This window comes from Pelmatolapia mariae, linkage group LG16_19, assembly GCF_036321145.2.
Source record: "Pelmatolapia mariae isolate MD_Pm_ZW linkage group LG16_19, Pm_UMD_F_2, whole genome shotgun sequence".
In the NCBI taxonomy this organism is placed as follows: Eukaryota; Metazoa; Chordata; class Actinopteri; order Cichliformes; family Cichlidae; genus Pelmatolapia; species Pelmatolapia mariae.
This window is the reverse complement of record NC_086241.1, coordinates 1738050-1759143: the sequence shown is the minus strand read 5'-3', so window position 1 is coordinate 1759143 and position 21094 is coordinate 1738050. Positions and strand designations below refer to the sequence as shown.

Below are 21094 nucleotides of genomic sequence, written 5' to 3'. Positions count from 1 at the left end.
GCTTCTTCAGCCAGTAGGCGTGAACCATGTCGGGGCCTGGTGCTGTCCAACTCTTCATACTGGAGACCCTTTCTTGGATGTCTGCCACTGTGATGGTTACTGGACCCTGTTCAGGGAGGTCGCTATGGTCTGCCCTCAGATCCACTAGCCACTGAGCATTTCTGTTATGGGTTGCGTCCTTCTCCCATATGCTCTTCCAGTATTGCTCCGTCTCCAGCCTTGGTGGTGCTGTTCTCATATTGTTCCCCTGGCTGGTTCTGTGGAGAACAGCTGGTTTATTCTCCTGCCTTCGATCTCTCTGGTGTACCTCTTCAAGCGGCTGGCCAAGGCTGTGAGTCGTTGCTTGGCAGTTTCCAAGACCTCAGGTATGGACAGCTTGCTGTACTTCTTAGGCACCTTCTTCATCGCGCCTTTCTGCAACTCCGTTAGTTGGCTAACCTCCCTCCGTGCTACTTTGATCTTGCCCTCTAACCTCCTTCTCCATGGAGGGTACTGCCCCTTGTGGCTGTTCAAATTGTAGCCAAGCATCTCACTGATCACTGCTGCCGTATTGTAGATCAGCTTGTTAGTCTCGGTAATGGTGGTTGTAGGTATCATCCGTAGTGCTGCATTAACATCATCTAGCAGACCTTCTGAGGGTACTTCACGTAGTCTTGGTAACCGGCTACGGGGGATCCAGGTTTCAAGCTTGGCCATGATCCTATCTTTCAGGTCAGTTCCTCTCGCACTCAACGATCCTTCTCCTATCGCACTTGGGGCTTGGTACCCAATCTCGGGTGGGGGTGATGATATCTCCCCCCTGACCTGGCGTCCTGACTCCTCCTTGCCGTAGCATTTATGTTGTACCTCGTCAATCTCTAGCTGTGAGAGCAGTCCCTTCTTTCGAATGTTGGAACACTGAGCTACTAGTTGTTTCGCCGTGATTGTGGATGTTGGGTATTGAAGCATCCATAGGTTCCTCATCCTATTCATGTAACCCCTTCCGCCAGGGTTACTTGCGTAGTAGCATTCCAACAACGCCCTGTTTTCATCTCTTGCCCAACCAATGCTTCCAGTAGCCCACTGCCTTTAGCTTCCTCTTATGATGGAGTCAATAGCTGCACTGCATCCTGTGGTACAAATTAATATTAGACAACAGTTTGACCGTTAATTCACTTGTTATAACACAATGTATCTTCATTTGTCTAAAGCTGTACAGGTTCATTTACAATGAATGCTTTCAAATAATCTGAGCTGCTCTAAAAGAGATGTGCCTATAGGAGGACAGCGGTTCCCAATGTCTTTTACTTCCACTGACATTTAGGCAACACATTAATAAGTACTTTGCTACATTTATCCCAGAGTTATCTCGACCCACACCATTACATTAATCATCAACAGCCTTATTTAGTAATATCTCATCAGTACTTAACATTTACAGCCGAATCAGTTCATTTGTTGACAACGAAGTGCAGCGCAGAAAAAATAGTCACACGGAAAACAGGTCAATTTGAATATCAAAAACAGCACACAATAGATATAATTCATGCTTTGTTGAGATCCCAGTCTCAGTGGAGCCCTGTGAAGCTAGCTCAGACAGCATAAGTCCCCCAATAACTTCATTCACATACTGAATACACATGCAGTAGTCAGACCCCTACTCTAATATAGCGTTCTGTTTAATCTGCCATGCATGTGCTGAATCTCTCATTGCCAGTGAAAGAGCTTCTTCAATCATTTCACCCACTGCTGGCACACAGTCCTGCTTCTCACTCTTCCATGTCATCCTTCTGTGGGCTCCGATTCTCAGCTTTGCCCCCACTAGGAAAGTTTGCCGGGTCTCAATTTCTCTCCTTTGTGCTAAGCTTATGTTCTCTTAGGGAAAGATCAGTGTTCTGTGTCATCTGTCTCATGTGTCATTCATAGTGTGTAATGTGTAGTACAATATTTATATTGTGTAATTATCTCTATATGAATCTGCATTTGTTAAAATATGCAGATTTTAATCCTTCTGTTTCAGCGAGGCTTATGTATAAACCAACTGCTGCATCAATCAAGACAACAGAATAACATTAAGCTTAATGCATTATTGGAACTTCTCCCTGGGAGCTCAGTCAGTGTTCATGAAAAATGAACCGGTTCCCGATGACTAATACACTGGGTGTGTATCTTTAACGTCACATCTCTCGCACAGATAAGCCACGTGTTTTCCAGAATCTTTTATTTTGAAAATTCTGAAGCTTCTCTATGCGTCTTTCTTCCTGCCCTCCTTGCCTGCTGTGTGGAAGGTGATGCAGGTTCCATAAAAAGTAGACTGGATGCTATTTTAACCAAAGAGCTGCTCCTGCGAGGCTTCAGATGGCGGCGCTGGTGGAATCTCACACATCGTCTTGAGTGGGCATGATCATATGTGGCGGTTGCCTCGGTGGTGAAAGGTGGGGTACAACCTGGACAGGTTACAGTCTATCGAGAAACAAAATATTGTGTTAGTATCATTTTATTAATGTTATCTGCATTAAAATAAAAATTGTTATAGCGAGTTTTTAATCCTTTACCATCCTTAGATTCTGCTTTCGTTTAATCTTCAGCATTTGTCAGAAAACTCCTTAATAAAACTGCGGCGAGACCAAGAGGTTATAAGAAAATGTATTCAGATTACCTGAATAATCTGATTGTCTGCCATGACCCCCAATTGGCCTTGGTTAATGCCCCGCCCCTCCCTGAGCCTGGTTCTGCTGGAGGTTTCTTCCTGTTAAAAGGGAGTTTTTCCTTCCCACTGTCTCCAAAGTGCTTGCTCATAGGGGGTCATGTGATTGTTGGCGTTTCTCTGTATTATTGTAAGGTCCTTACCTTACAATATAAAGCACCTGTGGCGGCTGCTGTTATGATTTGGTGCTATATAAATACATTTTTATTGAACTGAATGACTGACAGCCTGCCTGTTACTGACAGAGTTTATAGTTAGACTTAATGTTTGACTGAGATCATCCAGAAAACCAAAATACTGTCTTAAAAAAAGCCGTAAAAACAACAATAAGCAGTCTTTACAAAAGGTTTATTAAACTCATAAAACATTGCAATGAATACATGGGAGATATTTTAACAACTGTAGTTCTGTAGTCTGTGGTAGGCTGAGGGTTAAGCTGGTGATTATTATTTCAAGCTGCTGTAATGGCAACTGTATCAGCAAACAACCTCAGCTGGAGCTAATTATTGTTAATTTGTTGGAGAAACAACAAAAATAACTTATTGGCTGTCATGTCTGGCTACTGTGCTCGGTGCATGCTGGGTCCTGTGCTATTTTTGCTCACCAAAGAATGTTTCATGGAACAACAAAAAAGCCACTCACTTGTGTTTGATGTTTGGCAAAGACAGATATATGAATTGGGTTATGTGTGTTGTTAAATGAGCAACAGACTGATGAGTTTGATTTTTAGGAGGTTTCGGGAGGCAGTCGTGAGGTCCAGCAGCTCAAGCGATGTTGGGGATAAAAGATAGCGGTGAAGTGATTTCTCTCAATTTCTTCCTGGAGTGCTCAACACACTGCAGCTCGAGAGGATCCAATCAAACGGAGAAAGCACGACCAAATACAGCTATAAGGGGCAAACATAGAAAACTCCAGCAAATACAGAAATGCTCTGCAAATACAGCAAACTCCATCAAATATGATGCTGATGCAAAACAACTTGAACTACAGAAATACAAGTCAAGCACAGAAACTCAAAAAGTAAATTTGAAACATGCTGCAAATATAGAAATCACAGTCATATACAGAAAGGCCGTATATAACACAATTACAATGTTTCCAAGGGCCAATTAAAAGTAATGGATACAGCTGACTCCCACTAGTTCCCATGGTGAGTCATGAGGTTGCCAGGACGTACCGTCTATTATTTGTGTCAGAAAATAGGATCAATTAATATTTACTTTTACAGTTTGCTTCGTTTAACTTTGTGTGCTGTGCTGTGCCATTTTAACCCTTTGCAAATGTGCATTTTGTGCACCATTTTTCCAGCTTTAATAAAGGATTAGGATTCAACTTTATTGTTATTACACATGTATAAATACAGGGCAACGAAATACAGTTTGCATCTAATCAGAAGAGCAATAGGAGCAGATTATATACAGATAAAGATAGTATACAAGGTGGGAATAGTTATGTACAGATTATGTACAAATAAGTGAAGTATGCAGATGTTTATATTGCTATACAGATGTACTACAGACAAATGTACAGATATACAGATGAACTGTATAGCATGCAGATGTTCTATATTGCTATACACACAAATATACAGATGTGCTACATACAGTTAAGCCCATAATTATTCATACCCCTGCCAAATATTGACTTAAAGTTACTTTTGTTCAATATGCAAGTTCTTTTTTGAGCAGAAATGACACAGGTGTCTCCCCAAAGATAATAAGACGATGTACAAGAGGCATCATTGTGGAAAAAAATATTTCTCAGGTTTTATTTATATTTTAGCAAAAAGTATCATGTCCAGAATTATTCATACCCTTCTCAATAATCAATAGAAAAAAGCCTTTATTGGCTATTACAGCAATCAAACGCTTCCTATAATTGCAGACCAGCTTTCTGCATGTCTCCACAGGCATTTTTGCCCATTCATCTTTAGCAATGAGCTCCAAATCTTTCAGGTTGGAGGGTCTTCTTGCCATCACCCTGATCTTTAGCTCCCTCCACAGATTCTCAATTGGATTCAAGTCAGGACTCTGGCTAGGCCACTGCAAAACGTTACTGGTGTTGTCTGCTAACCATTTCTTCACCACGTTTGCTGTATGTTTTGGGTTATTGTCGTGCTAAAATGTCCACTGGTTCCCAAGGCCAAGTTTTTCTGCAGACTGCCTGATGTTGTTGTTGAGAATCTTCATGTATTGCTCTTTTTTCATGGTGCTGTTTACTGTGATTAGGTTCCATGGTCCATTGGCTAAAAAACACCCCCAAAGCATTAGGTTCCCACCACCATGTTTGACAGTGGGGATGGTGTTCTTTGGGTTGAAGGCTTCTCCATTTTTATGCCAAATGATCACAATGATGCCAACATCATTGTGACCAAATAATTCAATTTTTGTTTCATCTGACCATAACACTGAAGACCAGAAACCTTCTTCTTTGTCCAGATGAGCATTTGCAAAGGCCAAATGAGCTTTTGCATGCCTTAGAAGTGCCTGGAGAAGTGGCGTTTTCCTTGGTCTGCATCCGTGGAACCCAACAGTGTCCATTGGACTGTCTGGCTTGAGACATTGCCACCAGCAGAGCCCAGATTCACCAGAATGGCCTTGGTGGTGATCCTTGGATTCTTTTTCACCTCTCTCACTATCCTCCTGGCCAGCACAGGTGTCACTTTTGGCTTCCGACAACGTCCTCTGAGATTTTCCACAGTGCGGAACATCTTGTATTTTTTAATAATACTTTGCACTGTGGCCACTGGAACTTGAAAACATTTGGATATGGCCTTGTAGCCCATTCCTCACTTGTGAGCAGCCACAATGCACAGCTACAGGTCCTCACTGAGTTCCTTTGTCTTAGCCATGACTGTCCACAGACCACCTGCAGAGAGCTGCTGTTTTTCAGCTGTTGAGTTGATCAAAACAGCTATTTCCAATTAATCAGGGTAATTGGGATGCTTTAGAACAGCTTCGACTATTTGGAATGGTATGGAACTTTGGATTTTCCCAGAGACTGTGACAGTTTGTAAAGGGTATGAATAATTCTGGACATGATACTTTTTGCTCAAATGTAAATAAAAGCTGAGAAATATTTTTTTTCCACAATGATGCGTCTTGTACATCATCTTATTATCTTTTGTGAGACGCCTGTGTCATTTCCAGTCAAAAAATAACTTGCTAGTTGAATAAAAGTAACTTTAAGTCAAAATTTGCCAGGGGTATGAATAATTATGGGCTTAACTGTATATACATATATACTAGTTGGTTGCACGAGGATATAAGCTCATGCAGTTAATTAAGAGACAGAATAACGTTCTTGGGATTGAATGCCTCTGCAGGTCTCTCACCCTGTTACAAGCAAAATATATTTATATTACTATTTCCAGATAAGTGACACCTATAAATAAGACCTTTGAAATGTTAGAACCACAACTAACACTTTTATTATCCATGCTGAGAATATTTTTTATAGACTTAAATTAGCCTTCAAATTATATTGGAATATAATAATATCTGAATACAGACTGAACCCTCTACGTCCTCACTGACTGCAATTCTCTCATCCTCTGTTTAAATCAGACGTGGGCTCCTTGCTTCTTCGGTTTCAGGTGAAGTTTGAATGATTTCAGGGTCAGGCTGCACCCAGACTTTAAGGTTTAGGCCTTACATCCCTGCTTCTGTCTGAAAATGAGGCATGTGGCAGAGATATATGGGCTCTGGTCTGTGGAAAAAAATGACGTCAAATGATTTAAATTTGTAATAACTAATAAACATTGTTACAAATTGCTTTCAGTAGAGTGCAGATTTGATTGGACTTTGAGTGAACCTGTGCCAGTCTCATTCTGGAATCATCCTCTGAACGTTACAGTGACGAGGTGCGGATGCCTCTCCCGGCACTCTGCGCTGACAAGCTCTTTAATGTATTTGATTCCCAAATATATAGATCTATTTCTGCTACGTAAGGGTAATCTGGACTTTTATGCAGCGATGATTTCTGTGTCATAGCACAACTTGTCAAAGGCAATGTGTTTGCCCTCTGCGCACCGATGTGAGTTATTGAGTTAATGTTGCTTTCAGACCTACACTGGCTGAAAGCAGAAGAAAGAAATGTGCGCATCGTCTCTCCTGTTTGTCTCTTTTCTCGAGCTTTTCAAATCTGTTCCTGAGATCAGCATCTTGGACTAATCCTGAAAATATTTGCATCTATTTTTTTTCCTATATTTTCTCGTGATAAAGCTTTTTTAAAGAATAAACAGTGTCAAACATGATCTCTCCTCCCACCCTCTGTTTCTGAACAACGTTCAATTATCTCACTTGATTAACTTTTCATTACAACAACCCAAACAAACAAACACTTTTCTCCAGGGTGAAGGAGCCTGTGATAAGTGATGCTCTTGTTCCAAAACGACTCGCCACAAATACGGCTCCATATTTTCAGCGTTTCTCAGTAGGTTGAAAATGTCCTGCCATCCAGCCTCATAGACTGTAACATATTAGCATATTTATTAAATTTTTGCCCCTCTAATGGATGGAACATTTGCAGTAAGTAGTCAAAGTGATCACTTTCCTCTCTGCTGTGCTACGGCAGTCCTTTCGGTGTGTTACCCTGCCACGCTGTACTCACTTTACCAGAAAATATGAGCTTGTAATTTTCTCTCCAAACATCTGCTAAAGATATGTGCATTTGATGATTTGGAGGCTTCAAGGAATCTCAAGTCCCGTGTCAGGTTTCTTTTTGGTTTTTTTGGTTACAAGCGACTGTCAGGCCCACAAGACAATATGTAAACAACTGCAGATATCTGCAATCAATATTTCATGCGTCTCACTTTGTTATTCTACAGCCTGGCGAGATATTGTCAGTCATATCATTACTCCCTCTAATACGAGGAAACAATCTGGTGTCATCAAATACTATTACAGCAGATAATCTTCCTCAGGAGTGTTTAGAATTAAAATTTCATTGTTTGCTAGAAGATTTTGACACCCACACCCGTGACGTTTCCTCCAATATTTAAGGGCATGTCAGAAGCCTGGCTGTGCACCAGTTCCCAAATCTCTCAGCAAATTGTGCTTTGAGGGATTAACGACGTTTACTGTCACATTTGAGCCCTAGTTTGAGATGCAGGATTACATTTGGATAAAAAAACCAAGCAGCTACAGTGTAAGTGCATTTATCTCTCAATTTCTAGGGAAAATTCCACCTTCTGTACCACCCGGACAACTCCACGTCACATCAAAGCTGACACACTTAAGCTTCCCAGATAACTTTCTAAAGACTTGTCAATAAATCGTGTCACTGCAGTCATGGCACATCTTGCACAAATGTTATTTCCCCTGCACGCCTCTTGAATGTTGGAACCTAAGAGAATATATGACCCAATTTCACTGCTGTGGAATCAATCTTGTCACTCTCGCCACCTAGAGGATACCAACCACAGCGACAGAGACGGGTAACGGGTTAAGATCCTAATTTAAGCTTGGAAAATCACTAAAAGGTCCTTGAGCCAACTACGCTTTTACCTTTTGCGTTAGACGTGTGTCTTCATTTGGTCCTGCGTTAAATACAGGCCCTCACTGCAAAGACGTTTCGGGGAAAGGCCACAGCGATCCCTAAAGGGAGGCCGTAATTATGCCAGATGGGGCGTTCTGACTTTCAGCCTCGGGTAAGTCTTCTCGTGCCCGTGGTGAGACTTGTTGTCAGTATTGGCAAAGGAACAGTGCCACACTCACCATTCATACTCTGCCATCTGTGTGTTGGAGTGTGGAGGCTCTGAGAAACTTCTGCTGGGCTAGCGGAGCGGACTGAGGCATGCCTTTGTGTTTGACTGATGAGCGGACGTACAAGCGGAATCAGAGGCAGGTTTTCAATTACTTTAAAACAATCCATTTAAACCTGGACCGTGATTTGCTCGTTCCACCAAATACACCTCAGCATTGCAAATTAGGAAAAAGAACGACAAAAAATCCTGAATCTGAGAGGATCATAACCAAACTGAACAGACTGAGCCTCCTCTGGGATACACACATCTCAAACAGTGTTTTTAAGTGAAGCATGTGAAAACAGATGGAATTAATTTTGTGCATTTGCTAGAATCATTGTGTTCATACATCTGATTACAGCAAATTAGACCGGGCTTGCTGTTGTGTTTCAGAATGATGACAGTTGAGATGTTTTACATTTATATATTTTAGTAATTATGAAGCACTAATGTTTTTCCAAAGAGTTAAAACGAAGTGGACAAATGGATTTTTTTTAACTCACAAGTAGTTTTGCTCATCCTGTGAGCATAATTTCTTTTAAGGTAAAGTCATAACAAGTTATTCATGCTTTGTTCATTTGAGGCCACTCGTTTCTCGCTCGTGCGTCTTTGCCAGATGGCTGTAAGAGTGATGAGTAGTGTGTTTTACATTCCAGTTAATGCCAATTTTTGTAAAGATGATACTTTGGAGAGCAGCACTGAGAGCAGAACAAAAACAGCCTTTCTCACATATTTTAAAGCACGCTGCTTCTGCATACAGCACAGTCGATGACCATCACACCAAGGCTACTACATTCACTTTACCATTTACTCATGTTCAGAGTTAGCAGCACATAGCTCTAGGTGTGTGAAAGGCAGCTAGGAGGCTCAGTGGCACATACACAATCCCCACAGCACTCTGTATCTGCCATGAGGGAAAGCTGATCATACGGTGTCTTTGAGACGATATAAGGATTAGCTTTGAATATCTTAAGTCTGCCGTGCACTCGTTTTGCGCACTGCTTTACAACAGGGAAGTGTGCTAGTTCCACACCGTGTGATGAATAATGCACGGGCTGCGTGGGGTCCACACAGTATTCAGCTTGAGTAAACTTTTGGTTTGTTTCTTTTTAATTAATTGAAATGGTACCTTACACACAAAATGAGATCTATCGTTTGAATCTAAATAGAGCTTCAGTAGAATCAGTGAACTTGTTCATTGCTGTGCATACAGTACGTGTTACACACTCAGGAAAATCTCTGATTATCAGAGTCATCCTCACAGGCGTCCAGTGATTCACTGACGTACAGTGTATTCAGAGTGAGTGGCAGTCTGAAGTGGCAGTTGAAGCCATTCAAATGCTAATGGAGCCAGTTACAGTGTATCTATCCAAGCAGGCACATTTTACCGGCCTGTGGCTTTTTCTATGATATTGTAATTCTGGTTATTTTCAACCTGTGCCTTTTGTATGGGCTGTTTTGATGTTTTATTGTGCAGCTTTACCTTTCTGTGTTTTGCCAGTGGTGTTGCTTTATATTTTATCCCTTCGTGCCCAGCACGATTTACCTCTGTATAACCCCAAAACAGCCGAAACACAATAGGTCCTGTGAAATGATTCGACTACCTGAACTTTGAATGTAGCCTCTGATAAAATGATTTCATCACAAATGTACTTCTTTCCTGAGATAGCTTATCATTTATAAAATGTCTCTGAATATTTTAATTATTTGTATTTTATTTCAAAACTTGGTTTAAATGAAATTATTTGGTTATAGCCATAAAAGGACAGTTAATTGTTTTGCGAGATGCGTAAGCTATTCTTCATCAATATTTTTTCCATAGCAGCTTCGTATTAGACGGCACAGTCAGTGCACTGCAAACCTGCAAAATCATGTAAACAGTTATTCCCTTTATGAACACAGTCGTTCCTTTTCCTGCAAACGTTCTCAGTCAGCACAGTTCACATGTATAAAGACGTCCTGCTAATGAAACCACGGCACCTTTATCATATAAGGAGTTTCTTGCAGTGGTTGTTTCAGACCTGTTGGTCCTGTCAGGACCTCGATGGTGTTTTGACATCTTCTCTCAGCACAGTAATACCCAGCGTCACAGCCTTTCTCTATTTTGGTGGAATGGAAACTTCTGCAGCGTTTTGAGGAAGGACGAGGTTCAACAGTCCCAGACTGCACTCAGTTCTTCTGTGGCATTACGCTTTATTAAATGCAGCCACGTGTTTACAGATGAAAACCGCCTGTGAAAAATTAGATGTCTTTCAGAATCTACACTACTGCTGCACTGCATCAGTTTCAGCTTTCGTCCTTATCTGGAGTCGAGTGCTTGGACTCACGGTTTAGTTTTATTGAGTGTCGAGTCTGATTGGCACTCAGTGTGTATTGTGCTAAAACTTCACTTGGCATTTTTGAATTAATGTGTTTGTGGTGCAGCAAAATACTGCTTTGCTGACTTTTGCACTCTTTTGGAGCAATCGAGTGTCGAGCCCTGAAAATACAATTAATTTCAAACGCACGTCCTTTAAGCACGTAAAAGCAACATCGTACATTTTAGATGTTTTGTTTTGTTGGATTCATAATGCAGCTGTTTATCATCCCAGAAGTCTTTTACCACCATGAGCCTGGGAGCACTGAGCATTTACCATTTTAATACTTCTGTATTTGCTCGCTCTAAGAATTGCCCCCAAATAAAAATTCAGTCATTTTAAGTTCTGCTGCCTGTCAGTCAAACTCTTCTGAGGCTTTATGAAAAGCAAAGACAGAGAAAGCTCACCGCTGTGGGACCATAGCAGCCATTTCTGAGGACGTCATCCTGAGATTTTAATGTCAGTAAAATTATTCTGTGCTCAGCGAAGTCGAGTTTAACACTGAGACTTTTTATTATGATGTCATTAAAATCAATTAAACCATTAAAGATTTACAGTTTCAGCATGTGCATGTGTTGAATATGTTACTGACAATAATAATGTCATATTCAAAGATCATCTGCTTGTTTTGGTGATATTTATCTCCACTGTTTGAAATCAGCGTTGTGAAAATTGGTCACTGAGCTAGTAAGAAAAACCAACTCCCAGTAACTCGTCAAGATCTTAAAAATAACAAAATTACAACAAAAACCCCCCAAAGACCATCATTTAGAAAGTAATGATAACTCAAGCTCCGACTGTCATTGTGTTCCCACGATGCTACTGAATGTGAATACAACCTGTCAAGAAATGAATTGGTCTGCAGCAGCATTTCATAATGTCTTGAAATGGTTAGCACAGGAAAGCCCGAGCACAATCAATACAGTCCTTTATCTTTGGGGCTGTAAGTTGACATTAATTAATGTTCAGCAGTGACATATCAGTCTTTGCCCTATTAAAGCTTTGTTTCGAGGGTTATTCTTCCCACTGTGCCATTTATTCATTTTTATTCTGCTGAATGTTCATCACGCCATAATTAGCCATTTTTCTCCCATCCAGAGCATCATAACCCATCACAACATGACAGCGTTGGCTTCCTGAGCACCGTTACCAGCCACTTTGTCACTTGACGAGTTAACAATACAAAGTTTGGCAATATGTTTTGCTTCTGCGTGTTGGTCTGATCATTTATATCGGACTTATGAAACATGCAGGTTAATGTTATTTAAATGCTGATGTCTTCACAGTCCCCTCCGGCCCATGTTGTTTGACATTTAATAATCAACACAGTGACATTTGTTTCAGCTCGTTCCTTCCTGTAGAGATACCGTAGCTAACATTTACATTGGAGCGTCTGTGATTTCTGTCATTTACATTCATTGAGTGAATGATCGAAGCAAACTTGTGATGGGCAGCTTGAATAATCAAAGAAGCAAGTTCCTATTCCACCTACCCATTTATAGCCTTTCTTCTCTGCTCCTTTCTTGCTTTTCCCCCTGCAGAGCTGCTGTCAGCCTGCCACGAGCTCCGGTGCCGCTATGGCTGCGTCATGACTAGAAACGGCACCTTCTGTTTCTGCGCTGACGGCTTTGAGGTCGGGGAGGACGGGACGAGCTGCAGAGGTAGGATCCTGCACCGCTGGTGGGAGCCTCCTGCCATGGAACGCTTCCCCCTTTTCCTCCCTCCTCTCCGTACAAGTCTCTCCTTTTGCCCTCGGCCAGACTTCTTTCAGTTGAATAAGCAGGAGTTGCTGCCTATATGAGAACCATCTGCCTGCAGGCAGGGCCTCGTGCACAGCACATCACAGCACAGACACACGGTTACACATATATCCTTACACATGTATACAAATTCTTCATGCTTTTTTTATGTTCTTCATGGTGTGTGGCACAGGACATGATTTTGCTACAGTTGCACTGAATTATTTGAATTCTGCACGTAACTTGTGCGTAGAATTGCATAATTATGGAAAGTAAGGGAAAGTTTCACAAAGTGGGAGTGCTGCTGGAGTTTGATTCTGTTGGGGAAGGCATGAGAAAGAGCCGTTACAGCGCAGCGCATTGCTTATAAAAGTAATTATACCTGAGGTGCCAGAGTGAGGCCGCATTAAGTATACTTTATGTATTTGGGTCATGTTTGAGCACACCTAATTTGTTACAAATGACTCTCTTCCTGTTTTCCATAAGATCATGATGAATGTGCCATGTATGGAGCATGCAGCCAAACCTGCACCAACACCTACGGGTCATACAGATGCAGCTGCACAGAAGGGTACATCCTGCAGCCCAACAGGATATCGTGCAAAGCCAAACAAGGTGAGTGGCACACTTGCATCATAATTAGCACAGCGTACGCGTTCTGTTTCGTTCAGACGTGGAATCCCGGCTTATCGTCTCCTCAGTTTTCACAAGAACCGGTAGTGCAAGATTAATGGGACTGAGCGATGACCACATCCATCACCACACGGGGACGGCTGGATGTGGTCAAGCCAGGATAATGATCAAATTAATGAGCATGAGATTTTAAGTGGGCGCAGTCTGGAGTATTTTGTGCAGAGACAATACCTGACATCACCATGATTTATGTTAATGCCCGGTGCTGCTAACAAATCTGGCCCAGTGAGGAAAGCAGCCTACTTATTGTAGAAATGAGACAAATCAAAGAGTTATTGTGTTTTGGTGAGTGCGGTGTGTTAATAGTCCTGAGATTGTGTAGTTTACACGTCCGTGTCCTGCACTGAAGTAAAGTTTGTTTTTTAGGGTTGTTGCCACTTTGGCGTATATGGGTTGAAAATAGCTGGAGGCCCAACTCGCCTTGTTGGGGAGAACACCGCTGGTGTAGCTTTTAATCACGGTGACTGGTGTCCTACCAAGAATAAACTGAATATGATTACCCATAAACTTAACTGAACCCAATGCTCACATGCATTAATATTAATTTAGCAGAGAGCGATAGTGGTACAAGGATAACTATGGGGTTACCATTAGTTGTAAAAGCTCATGAATATAAATTCCTGATAGAGCTCTCAGAAGCCAGGAGATGAGGAGCAGCAGGGTATGAAAAACATATTAACGCAGCGAGTGTAAGATTGAAGTTGGAACTCTGAAGCGCACATTTTTCTTTTTAGGGATTTAATCTCGGTTTAATCTCTGCTTTGACTCTGACTTCAGTGAGTTTTATTTTCTCCTAACATTAATGTGACAACGCCCGTATGCTCTTCATTTCTACTTGATTACAAATGTTTTAAGTGCAAATGTGATGCTGAAAACATCTTTATCTAATATATGCAAAATACAATTATCAATACTTTCTGTAGATGATAGTTGAACCTATTAAAGACATTTAGGCTACGTTCACACTGCAGGCGAAAGTGCATCAAATCCGATTTTTTCGACCCTATGCGACCCATATCCGATCATGGTATGACAGTGTGAACGGCACAAATCCGATATTTTCAAATCCGATCTGGGTCACTTTCGTATGTGGTCCTGAATCCGATACATATCTGATGTTTTAGAAAGCGACTGCTGTGTGAACGGTCAGGTCGCATTAAATCCGTCTTTTACGTCACTGACACAAGACAGACGCCGATTATCAGCGCCGCAGAAGCGCCCGAGAAGACATCGCGAATGCTTCCTGGCCATCCAGTGTAGATGTCAGTGAAACTGTTGGGAAGACAACGATGGAGAAACGTGAACATTTTATTTGTACTGTATAATCTGCAGATTCTCACAGAAACCTGCAACTATCCTTTGAAGCACCGCTCCTCTAAAACAGCAATAAGGATTATTATTAGGTTATCTACATTATTATGTAAATAACAAAATAACTTAAAGCAAAAATTGGGAAACGTAAAGTCCGAAGTCTTTATATTAAGGCCATCAGTCAAACAGTATTGTTTGGTCTGGGTCTAAACAGAGCGCGTTGTGTGTGACATCTTCTTTCGCGCATGCGGGCCGCTTTGAGCGTTCACACTGGAGAGCGTTTGCTGTCGCATTTTATTTGTAGTGTGAACAAGCAGACAAAAAAATCGGATTTGATCAAAAAATCGGAATTGAGCATTAAGACCTGCAGTGTGAACGTAGCCTTAGTGTCGCGTGGTTGTGTAGAGTCAAATGTAACCCCGGTGTATCGGATATGTTTGGTTGTTTAACCTTAATGTTGTTTGAACATGAGCTGTGATTGGACACCGCGGCCTGTGTCAGGGTCGGCTTTACCTCGTCATTAAGTTAAACAAAACATTACGAACCACAGGGTGCCTAGTGTCACAGTACTGTGTGTGTTTTAGTTACATTCTCTGATTATTGTTATTCATGGGTTTCGGTTCTGCTTGTGTTACATTTTTAGTTCTAGGATTTTGGTTTCTGTTACTTTTCCTTTCTGGTGTTCCTCGTTTCGTCTCCTTGTTCCCTCCATCTTCCCACTCAGTCGTGTCTCTGTCTCAGTGTCTGGTCTGCATCTTTGTGATTGTCTCGTGTTTCCTGTTTTACTTTGAAAGTCTGTGTCCTATGTCAGTGTATCTAGTTTTGCTTCCTCTTGTCTCATTATGTCTGATTAGTCCCAGCTGTGTTTCCCTCCTGTTTCCCATTCCCTCATTACTCCCTTGTATATTTAAGCCCTGTGTTTTCCTTCGCCCTTTGTCGTGTTGTACCGCTTCCATGTGCTGTGTGTTTCCTCTGTGGTCCTTGTTATCCTTGCATCTAGTTTAACAGTGTCTTTGTTCTCGTCCTTAGTTTCTAGTTTTCTGCTTTTGGATTTTGTCTCTAGTATGTTTTTGCTACGGCGTAATAAAGCTGCCTGTTTGAGTTCATCCTTTGGTGTCTGTGAGTATTTGGCTCCTACATCCTGTAACCTGACACCTAGTTTATGTCAAAATGTAGTTTGTTGTTGTTTTGGTTTATGAGCTTCTGTTGTTTTATGCGTGTGTTGTATATGAGTGCAGACTTGTATATAGCTAAACATGTATGGATTATATAATGTTGAATATTGATTTGTAAATAATGGAATTTGAAATAAGTGGGCAGGAACAGACAAAGTGTAAACTTCATCCTGCTGCTTTTCCAGCATAAACATTGTGCAGACATGGAGATATTCATGAAAACTTTTTTCTCTTGTTGTTTCATGTTTGAAATAAAATGATTCTAATTCCTTATAATAACTTGATATTTATCTTTTCCCGTGATACATGTTTGTAGCCTCGCATGGTCAAAGTCCCATCTACCCCCCAGTGTGGGAGAAAAACGCTTCGCCCTGCGTCACGCACTAGCAGTTATTTGAGTGGACATTCTGATTTATTACCTATATTAGGAGGGCAGCCCTTGACTTGAACTTGTGCTGAAGATTGGGATAAATAAGAGCCCTTTCAGGGGGTCAACCTGATGTCAGAGAATGTGCACGCTCAATTAAGCCCATAAAGAGGCTTATTTCAGTTTCACCACCACAGATATCGTTCCACGAGTCCAGGCGGGAGTGTGTGCTGGTGAAAACTCACATGTCATGTCTGTTAATGCCGACGCTTTTCTGTTACTTTAGCTTCAAGAAATCTGTTCTGAAAGTATTTCTAGCTGCACTGCTGTTTGTTTGTCCAGTGGTGGAATTAGAAATATTGTGCATGTTTTTCTTGGTTGGGTTAACACTTCATTTGCCACAGTTAGTAAACTTTCCAATGGTCTTTCCGCTCATATATTTTGCATATCACACTGTTTTTAAGGGAAACTTTACTGAGCTAGCAGAATAGCTTTGCTGAGTCATCCCCACGATAAGATTTATGTATTTTATTTACCTTTAAGGTAAGAGGGAGGGCCTAGTAAGGGATGACTAAGGGGGGTGCCATGTATGGGATAACAATAATATTTCAGCATTTAATGATTTAAACACTGTAACCCTTCCCTTCCACTTCAGATCCTGGCGACAGCCGGCCAGCGCTTCTCATCGGTGGCTCAGATCGCATCGTCGTCACCCATCTAAATGGAAGCGGCCTTCAGCCGCTCAGGTCCTTGAGGATAAATGGAACGCTGGCTCTGGATTTCCAGCATAACCAGGAAAGTGTGTGCTGGGTGCTGTCTTCAGAGTCCTCTGGGCAGCTCCGCTGTGCTGTAACAAGAAGCCTGCGTGGATTCACACGGGAACAGGAAATACGAACTCAACAAAGTTTGCAGCGTATGTTTATATCAGTTCATTCTTTCCTTCTTTTGTTCATTTTTCTGATAAATAACCATCTAACCACACAAATCAAAGGTATTCCTGCCTGTGGTGAGCATCATCCGGGGCTCATACACACACAGGCTCACGCTTCTTTGCTTTCTCATTGTATTTTGCTCTCTTCCTCTCTCTCTTACCTGCGAGCTCTCTCGCTCTATCTCCTCATTATCACCGTGGCTTACGACAGGTTAGCCTCAGCAGTTTTGGAATTCATCTTTATCCTGCAATCGCCATTCAGGCCTGCGAGCTGCACTCACTGCGCTGCTTCAGAAGTGCTACCTTTTTCTGCTCTAGTAAAGATTCCCATGAATTATAGCCCATTTCATAACAAATGTGCTCGACTTTCATTTGTTAAAGTCTCATAGAAACCTGCAAGCTAATCAGAATTATTAATGGCCATGGTATCATTTAAAAGGGCACTGGAACAACTGCACAAATAAAGATTTAGTTTATTCATCATGAGTAGCAGAGTTTGCCCTTGCCGTCAGGAAACTGTTCACAGGATCTTAACAACAACATTGTTGTCAGTTTGATCTCAGCTCGGACGTGGAAAAAACTACTTTAACACAAATACTGCAGGATTACTGCAGTAATATTTTTGCAGGTTCATTGGACATGAGTGGCGACAGACCCTCTGCAAGGGAAAAGTCGTCCCCCTCTAAATGTATCCTTGCAAACAAAGCTTCATAACTTCAGATACTTTGCAAACGTGCAAAGAAAGAACTCGTGCTTCGAGTTTAAAACATCTCTCAGTTAAGCCCCATAAACCTCATCAGCTCGGATCTGTGACTAAAGACTAAAAGTCGAGATAACCAGGCCGCCCGCTGCTTCTGTTTCATCATTATTTTTGCCTCTTTGGTTGCCACGGAAACCTTATTTTATTTACATAGCATCTGTTTTACACGAGGATCTAACGCGTCTTCTTCTTTCCCGCTGCAGATGTGGAGCAGATGGCGATTGACTGGCTGACAGGAAACTTTTATTTTGTTGACCGCGTCACTGACAAGATCTTTGTCTGTGACCGCGGCGGGGACACGTGTGTTACCGTCCTACAGCTAGACCTGCTCAATCCTAAAGGCATAGCTCTGGATCCTCTCATGGGGTGAGTGTATACCTTCTCAGAAAGCCACAACACAAGTCTCATTTATCACTGTGTGTCATTTTTCAGAGGAAAAAAATATCAGAGAAAGGACAAAAAATTACATTTCACTGCTGATAACAAGAGATTTATCAGGAGGAGTATAAGAGGGTTACAGTAAAGGGATTTAAATGATTTCCTGTCCTTCAGCTCAGCCATTTTCTCTGTGTGTAATTTGGTGAATAACTGGTGATGCTACATATATCTTCTACTGTCTAGACATTCATTTGTATTCACTGATTTCGCTGCACATCCCACAGAAGAACATGCCCCAACAGGACTTTCATTACAGGATTTTTGTCTCTGAAGATCAAGGAAAAAGCGCAGCACCAGTGGAAGAAAACATATTCCCACACAGCTCTCAGTGAAAACTGTAACATTTAGAGGATGCGGCTGACAGTCTCAGTGATCACAATGTTGGAGAATTTATTATTTCTCGGGAGTTTCCTGTGTCACCGTGCAGAACAAACACACTGCATGGCCCAGCTGTACCAGCCGGTGAACCAATTATCAGCAACCCGGTCTCGCCAGGGAACAGCAAAGCTCCAGTATTTGTGACCAGTCAAAGCTAATTTTTCGTTGTATACCCGTTCTCGTTTTTTTCAGCTGTTTTTCACTGTTTGGCAGTAGAAACGATCGTCTGCGATCACGTTAAACTGTCACGACAGACCTCGTAAGGCCGAGACAAAATGAACCTTTGACCTAAACGTGTAATTCATTCACTCTGTTGTCGCGTTGGGGATTTCTGCTTTATAATCCACGCTTATCCAGCACCTCTGTTTACTACCGTAAACCTCTGGGTCTAATCAAAATAATTAGCTCGTGGTTTTTTAAAGGCAGGGGCAGTCGGCTGGCTGCAGCTCTTTGTTCTCGTTTGTGTTACAGTGAATACACTGCACTCCCTGTGATGTACTGTAAGTCAGGCTGGCTTTTAAGTGGTTGTGCTGTAATCACACATGACTCGCATACACATATGAACCTTATTCTGTAGATATAGATGGATAGTGGTCTCGAGTCTGCTGCCCCACAAGGGAGCTGGTTTTGCAGGCTGCTGGATAGATGGACTCTCGGAGACACAGAAGTATTCCGAGCCTTATTCCTGACTCTAATTGGTGAGAAATAGGTACGGCCTGAGAGAGGTCTGTCAGCCCAGAGCAATGGAGTGAAAACAAAAGAAATCAGGGAGGTGTTAGATAGCAGCACAGCGTGAGGAGCAGTGTTTATAGAATATGCCCTGGTTTGGCACTCTCTCCCTCTGCATCCTTGCCTCTCTTGCTATTGGATAAGCATTTTAACTTGATGGACAGCCTTTTCTTCTTCTCTCTAAAAAGCTTTTCTGAGAAGAGTTTGATGGATGGTATGGTTTGTTTATCAGCTAAAATTTTTATCAGCACTACAAAATTGAAGCGTCCTCTCCCACGAGTCCCATTTTAGTGTAGCGTGTATACCCGTGATGAAGAACCACTGCTGGCAAGTTTCCTCCCGAGCTTTGATATTATAAAATAATTAAAATGCTGCTATTGCATCACACCGTCAGCCCCGTCCATGGAAGTAAAGTCTACATGTATACATGCTAATAATTTGTTTGGAGGAGAGCAAAATTGTCGCCTGGAATCTGATTACTGTCATTTTTATATTTTTGGGAATGGGTTCAGTTTTGCAGGTGTCAAACTTGGAAATAAAAAGATGCATTGATGGCACAAAAGATCACCAAGGTTATTATACTGATTTTTTCCTGTAAAAAATATTTTATTTATTATCCCTAAAGTCACGACTGGAACCCTGCTGATGGCGTTACAGGAAGTCAGGAATCATCAAAGGTCAACAGGATCTATTTCTGGACACGACAAATGTTTGTGCAAAATTTGTCGTACAAAAACAATCTTAAAGCCTTTAAGCTGTTGCCAGAGTCAAATACTGCAACATTACTTTTTTTTTTATTATAAATGTTTTATAAATTTATTTTTTACAGAATTATGTTCAGGAGCATTATTTTAAATTAAGCCTCCGTGATTTTACACTCCAAGTGCAAGAGGATCTGAAAGAAACCAGCCGTGTCCTGACGCTGCTCATTGATTCTCCAGCTGTGAGGCTCCTGCCTTTATTCGCTGGCCCCCATGCTTTTTACTTTTTCACAGGTGCTCATTCCCAGAATCCAACAAGGATCTCATCGTAGCTGCAGAATGCACAAATACAGCATCGGCTCCGTCCTAATCCTAGAAAGCAGTCATTGATATGCCACGTGGAGGTGCACCTGTTTGGGGAGCTGGGTTCCTTGCTGATGCCGGCAGTTTTTCAGCACAGCTTGGTCGAGGGTTCAAAGGGCAGCCCATCTCTCCTCTGGTTTGACTTGTGCAGATTAAGTCGGCTTCCCGTCGTTCTCTGGCTGGAGCTGGTTATCACTGGAAGCTGTTAGAGATCCATCCTCACAGAGTCCCAGCGAGGCAGCGGGGCAAGCCTTCCATATAAATTACTGAATGTGCATACCTGAGCAATTTTCAAAACTTTCAGAGATTGTTACTTTTGCTGAAGAGCATTCCAGTTATTTCTGGTGATGTAATTTAGTACCTGTAGTAAGAATCAAATTACACTGTGTATAACGCCTGTCTTCCTGTAGTTACTCTGGCTCCCTGTGTCTTTTTAGATTGATTTTGGAGCTGGCTTCTCACTGCATCACACATTGTCATTTTGTGTCTACTCACATACCCCGAGGTCTGCTGCAGCATGCTTTCTAAATGTCGCCAAAATTACCCAAAGAGAAATGGAAAATGCTGCTTTTATTACATTTGCCTCCAGGTTATGGGCTTGTATCAGAGAAGCAGTCTAACAAGTCATTTTTACAAGGCCTTCAAAGGCAGCGCGATGCTGTTTTTTAAATCTTTTTTTCTTGTAATTAAAATTAATTCTGTGCTGATTTAATGCATTCA

General features: G+C 41.7%; 1 protein-coding gene across 8 annotated transcripts in view; it reads left to right on the top strand.

The window, feature by feature from the left end:
* lrp1bb (low density lipoprotein receptor-related protein 1Bb) overlaps positions 1-21094 on the top strand; it is a 260158-nt gene that overhangs the window by 99016 nt on the left and 140048 nt on the right. For all 8 annotated transcript variants that reach the window (XM_063499991.1, XM_063499988.1, XM_063499992.1 and 5 more), the window contains 4 exons: positions 12331-12450; positions 13015-13143; positions 16730-16987; positions 17969-18131. In XM_063499991.1, the coding sequence (XP_063356061.1) occupies positions 12331-12450; positions 13015-13143; positions 16730-16987; positions 17969-18131 (670 nt within the window). The remainder of the gene's footprint in view (positions 1-12330; positions 12451-13014; positions 13144-16729; positions 16988-17968; positions 18132-21094) is intronic.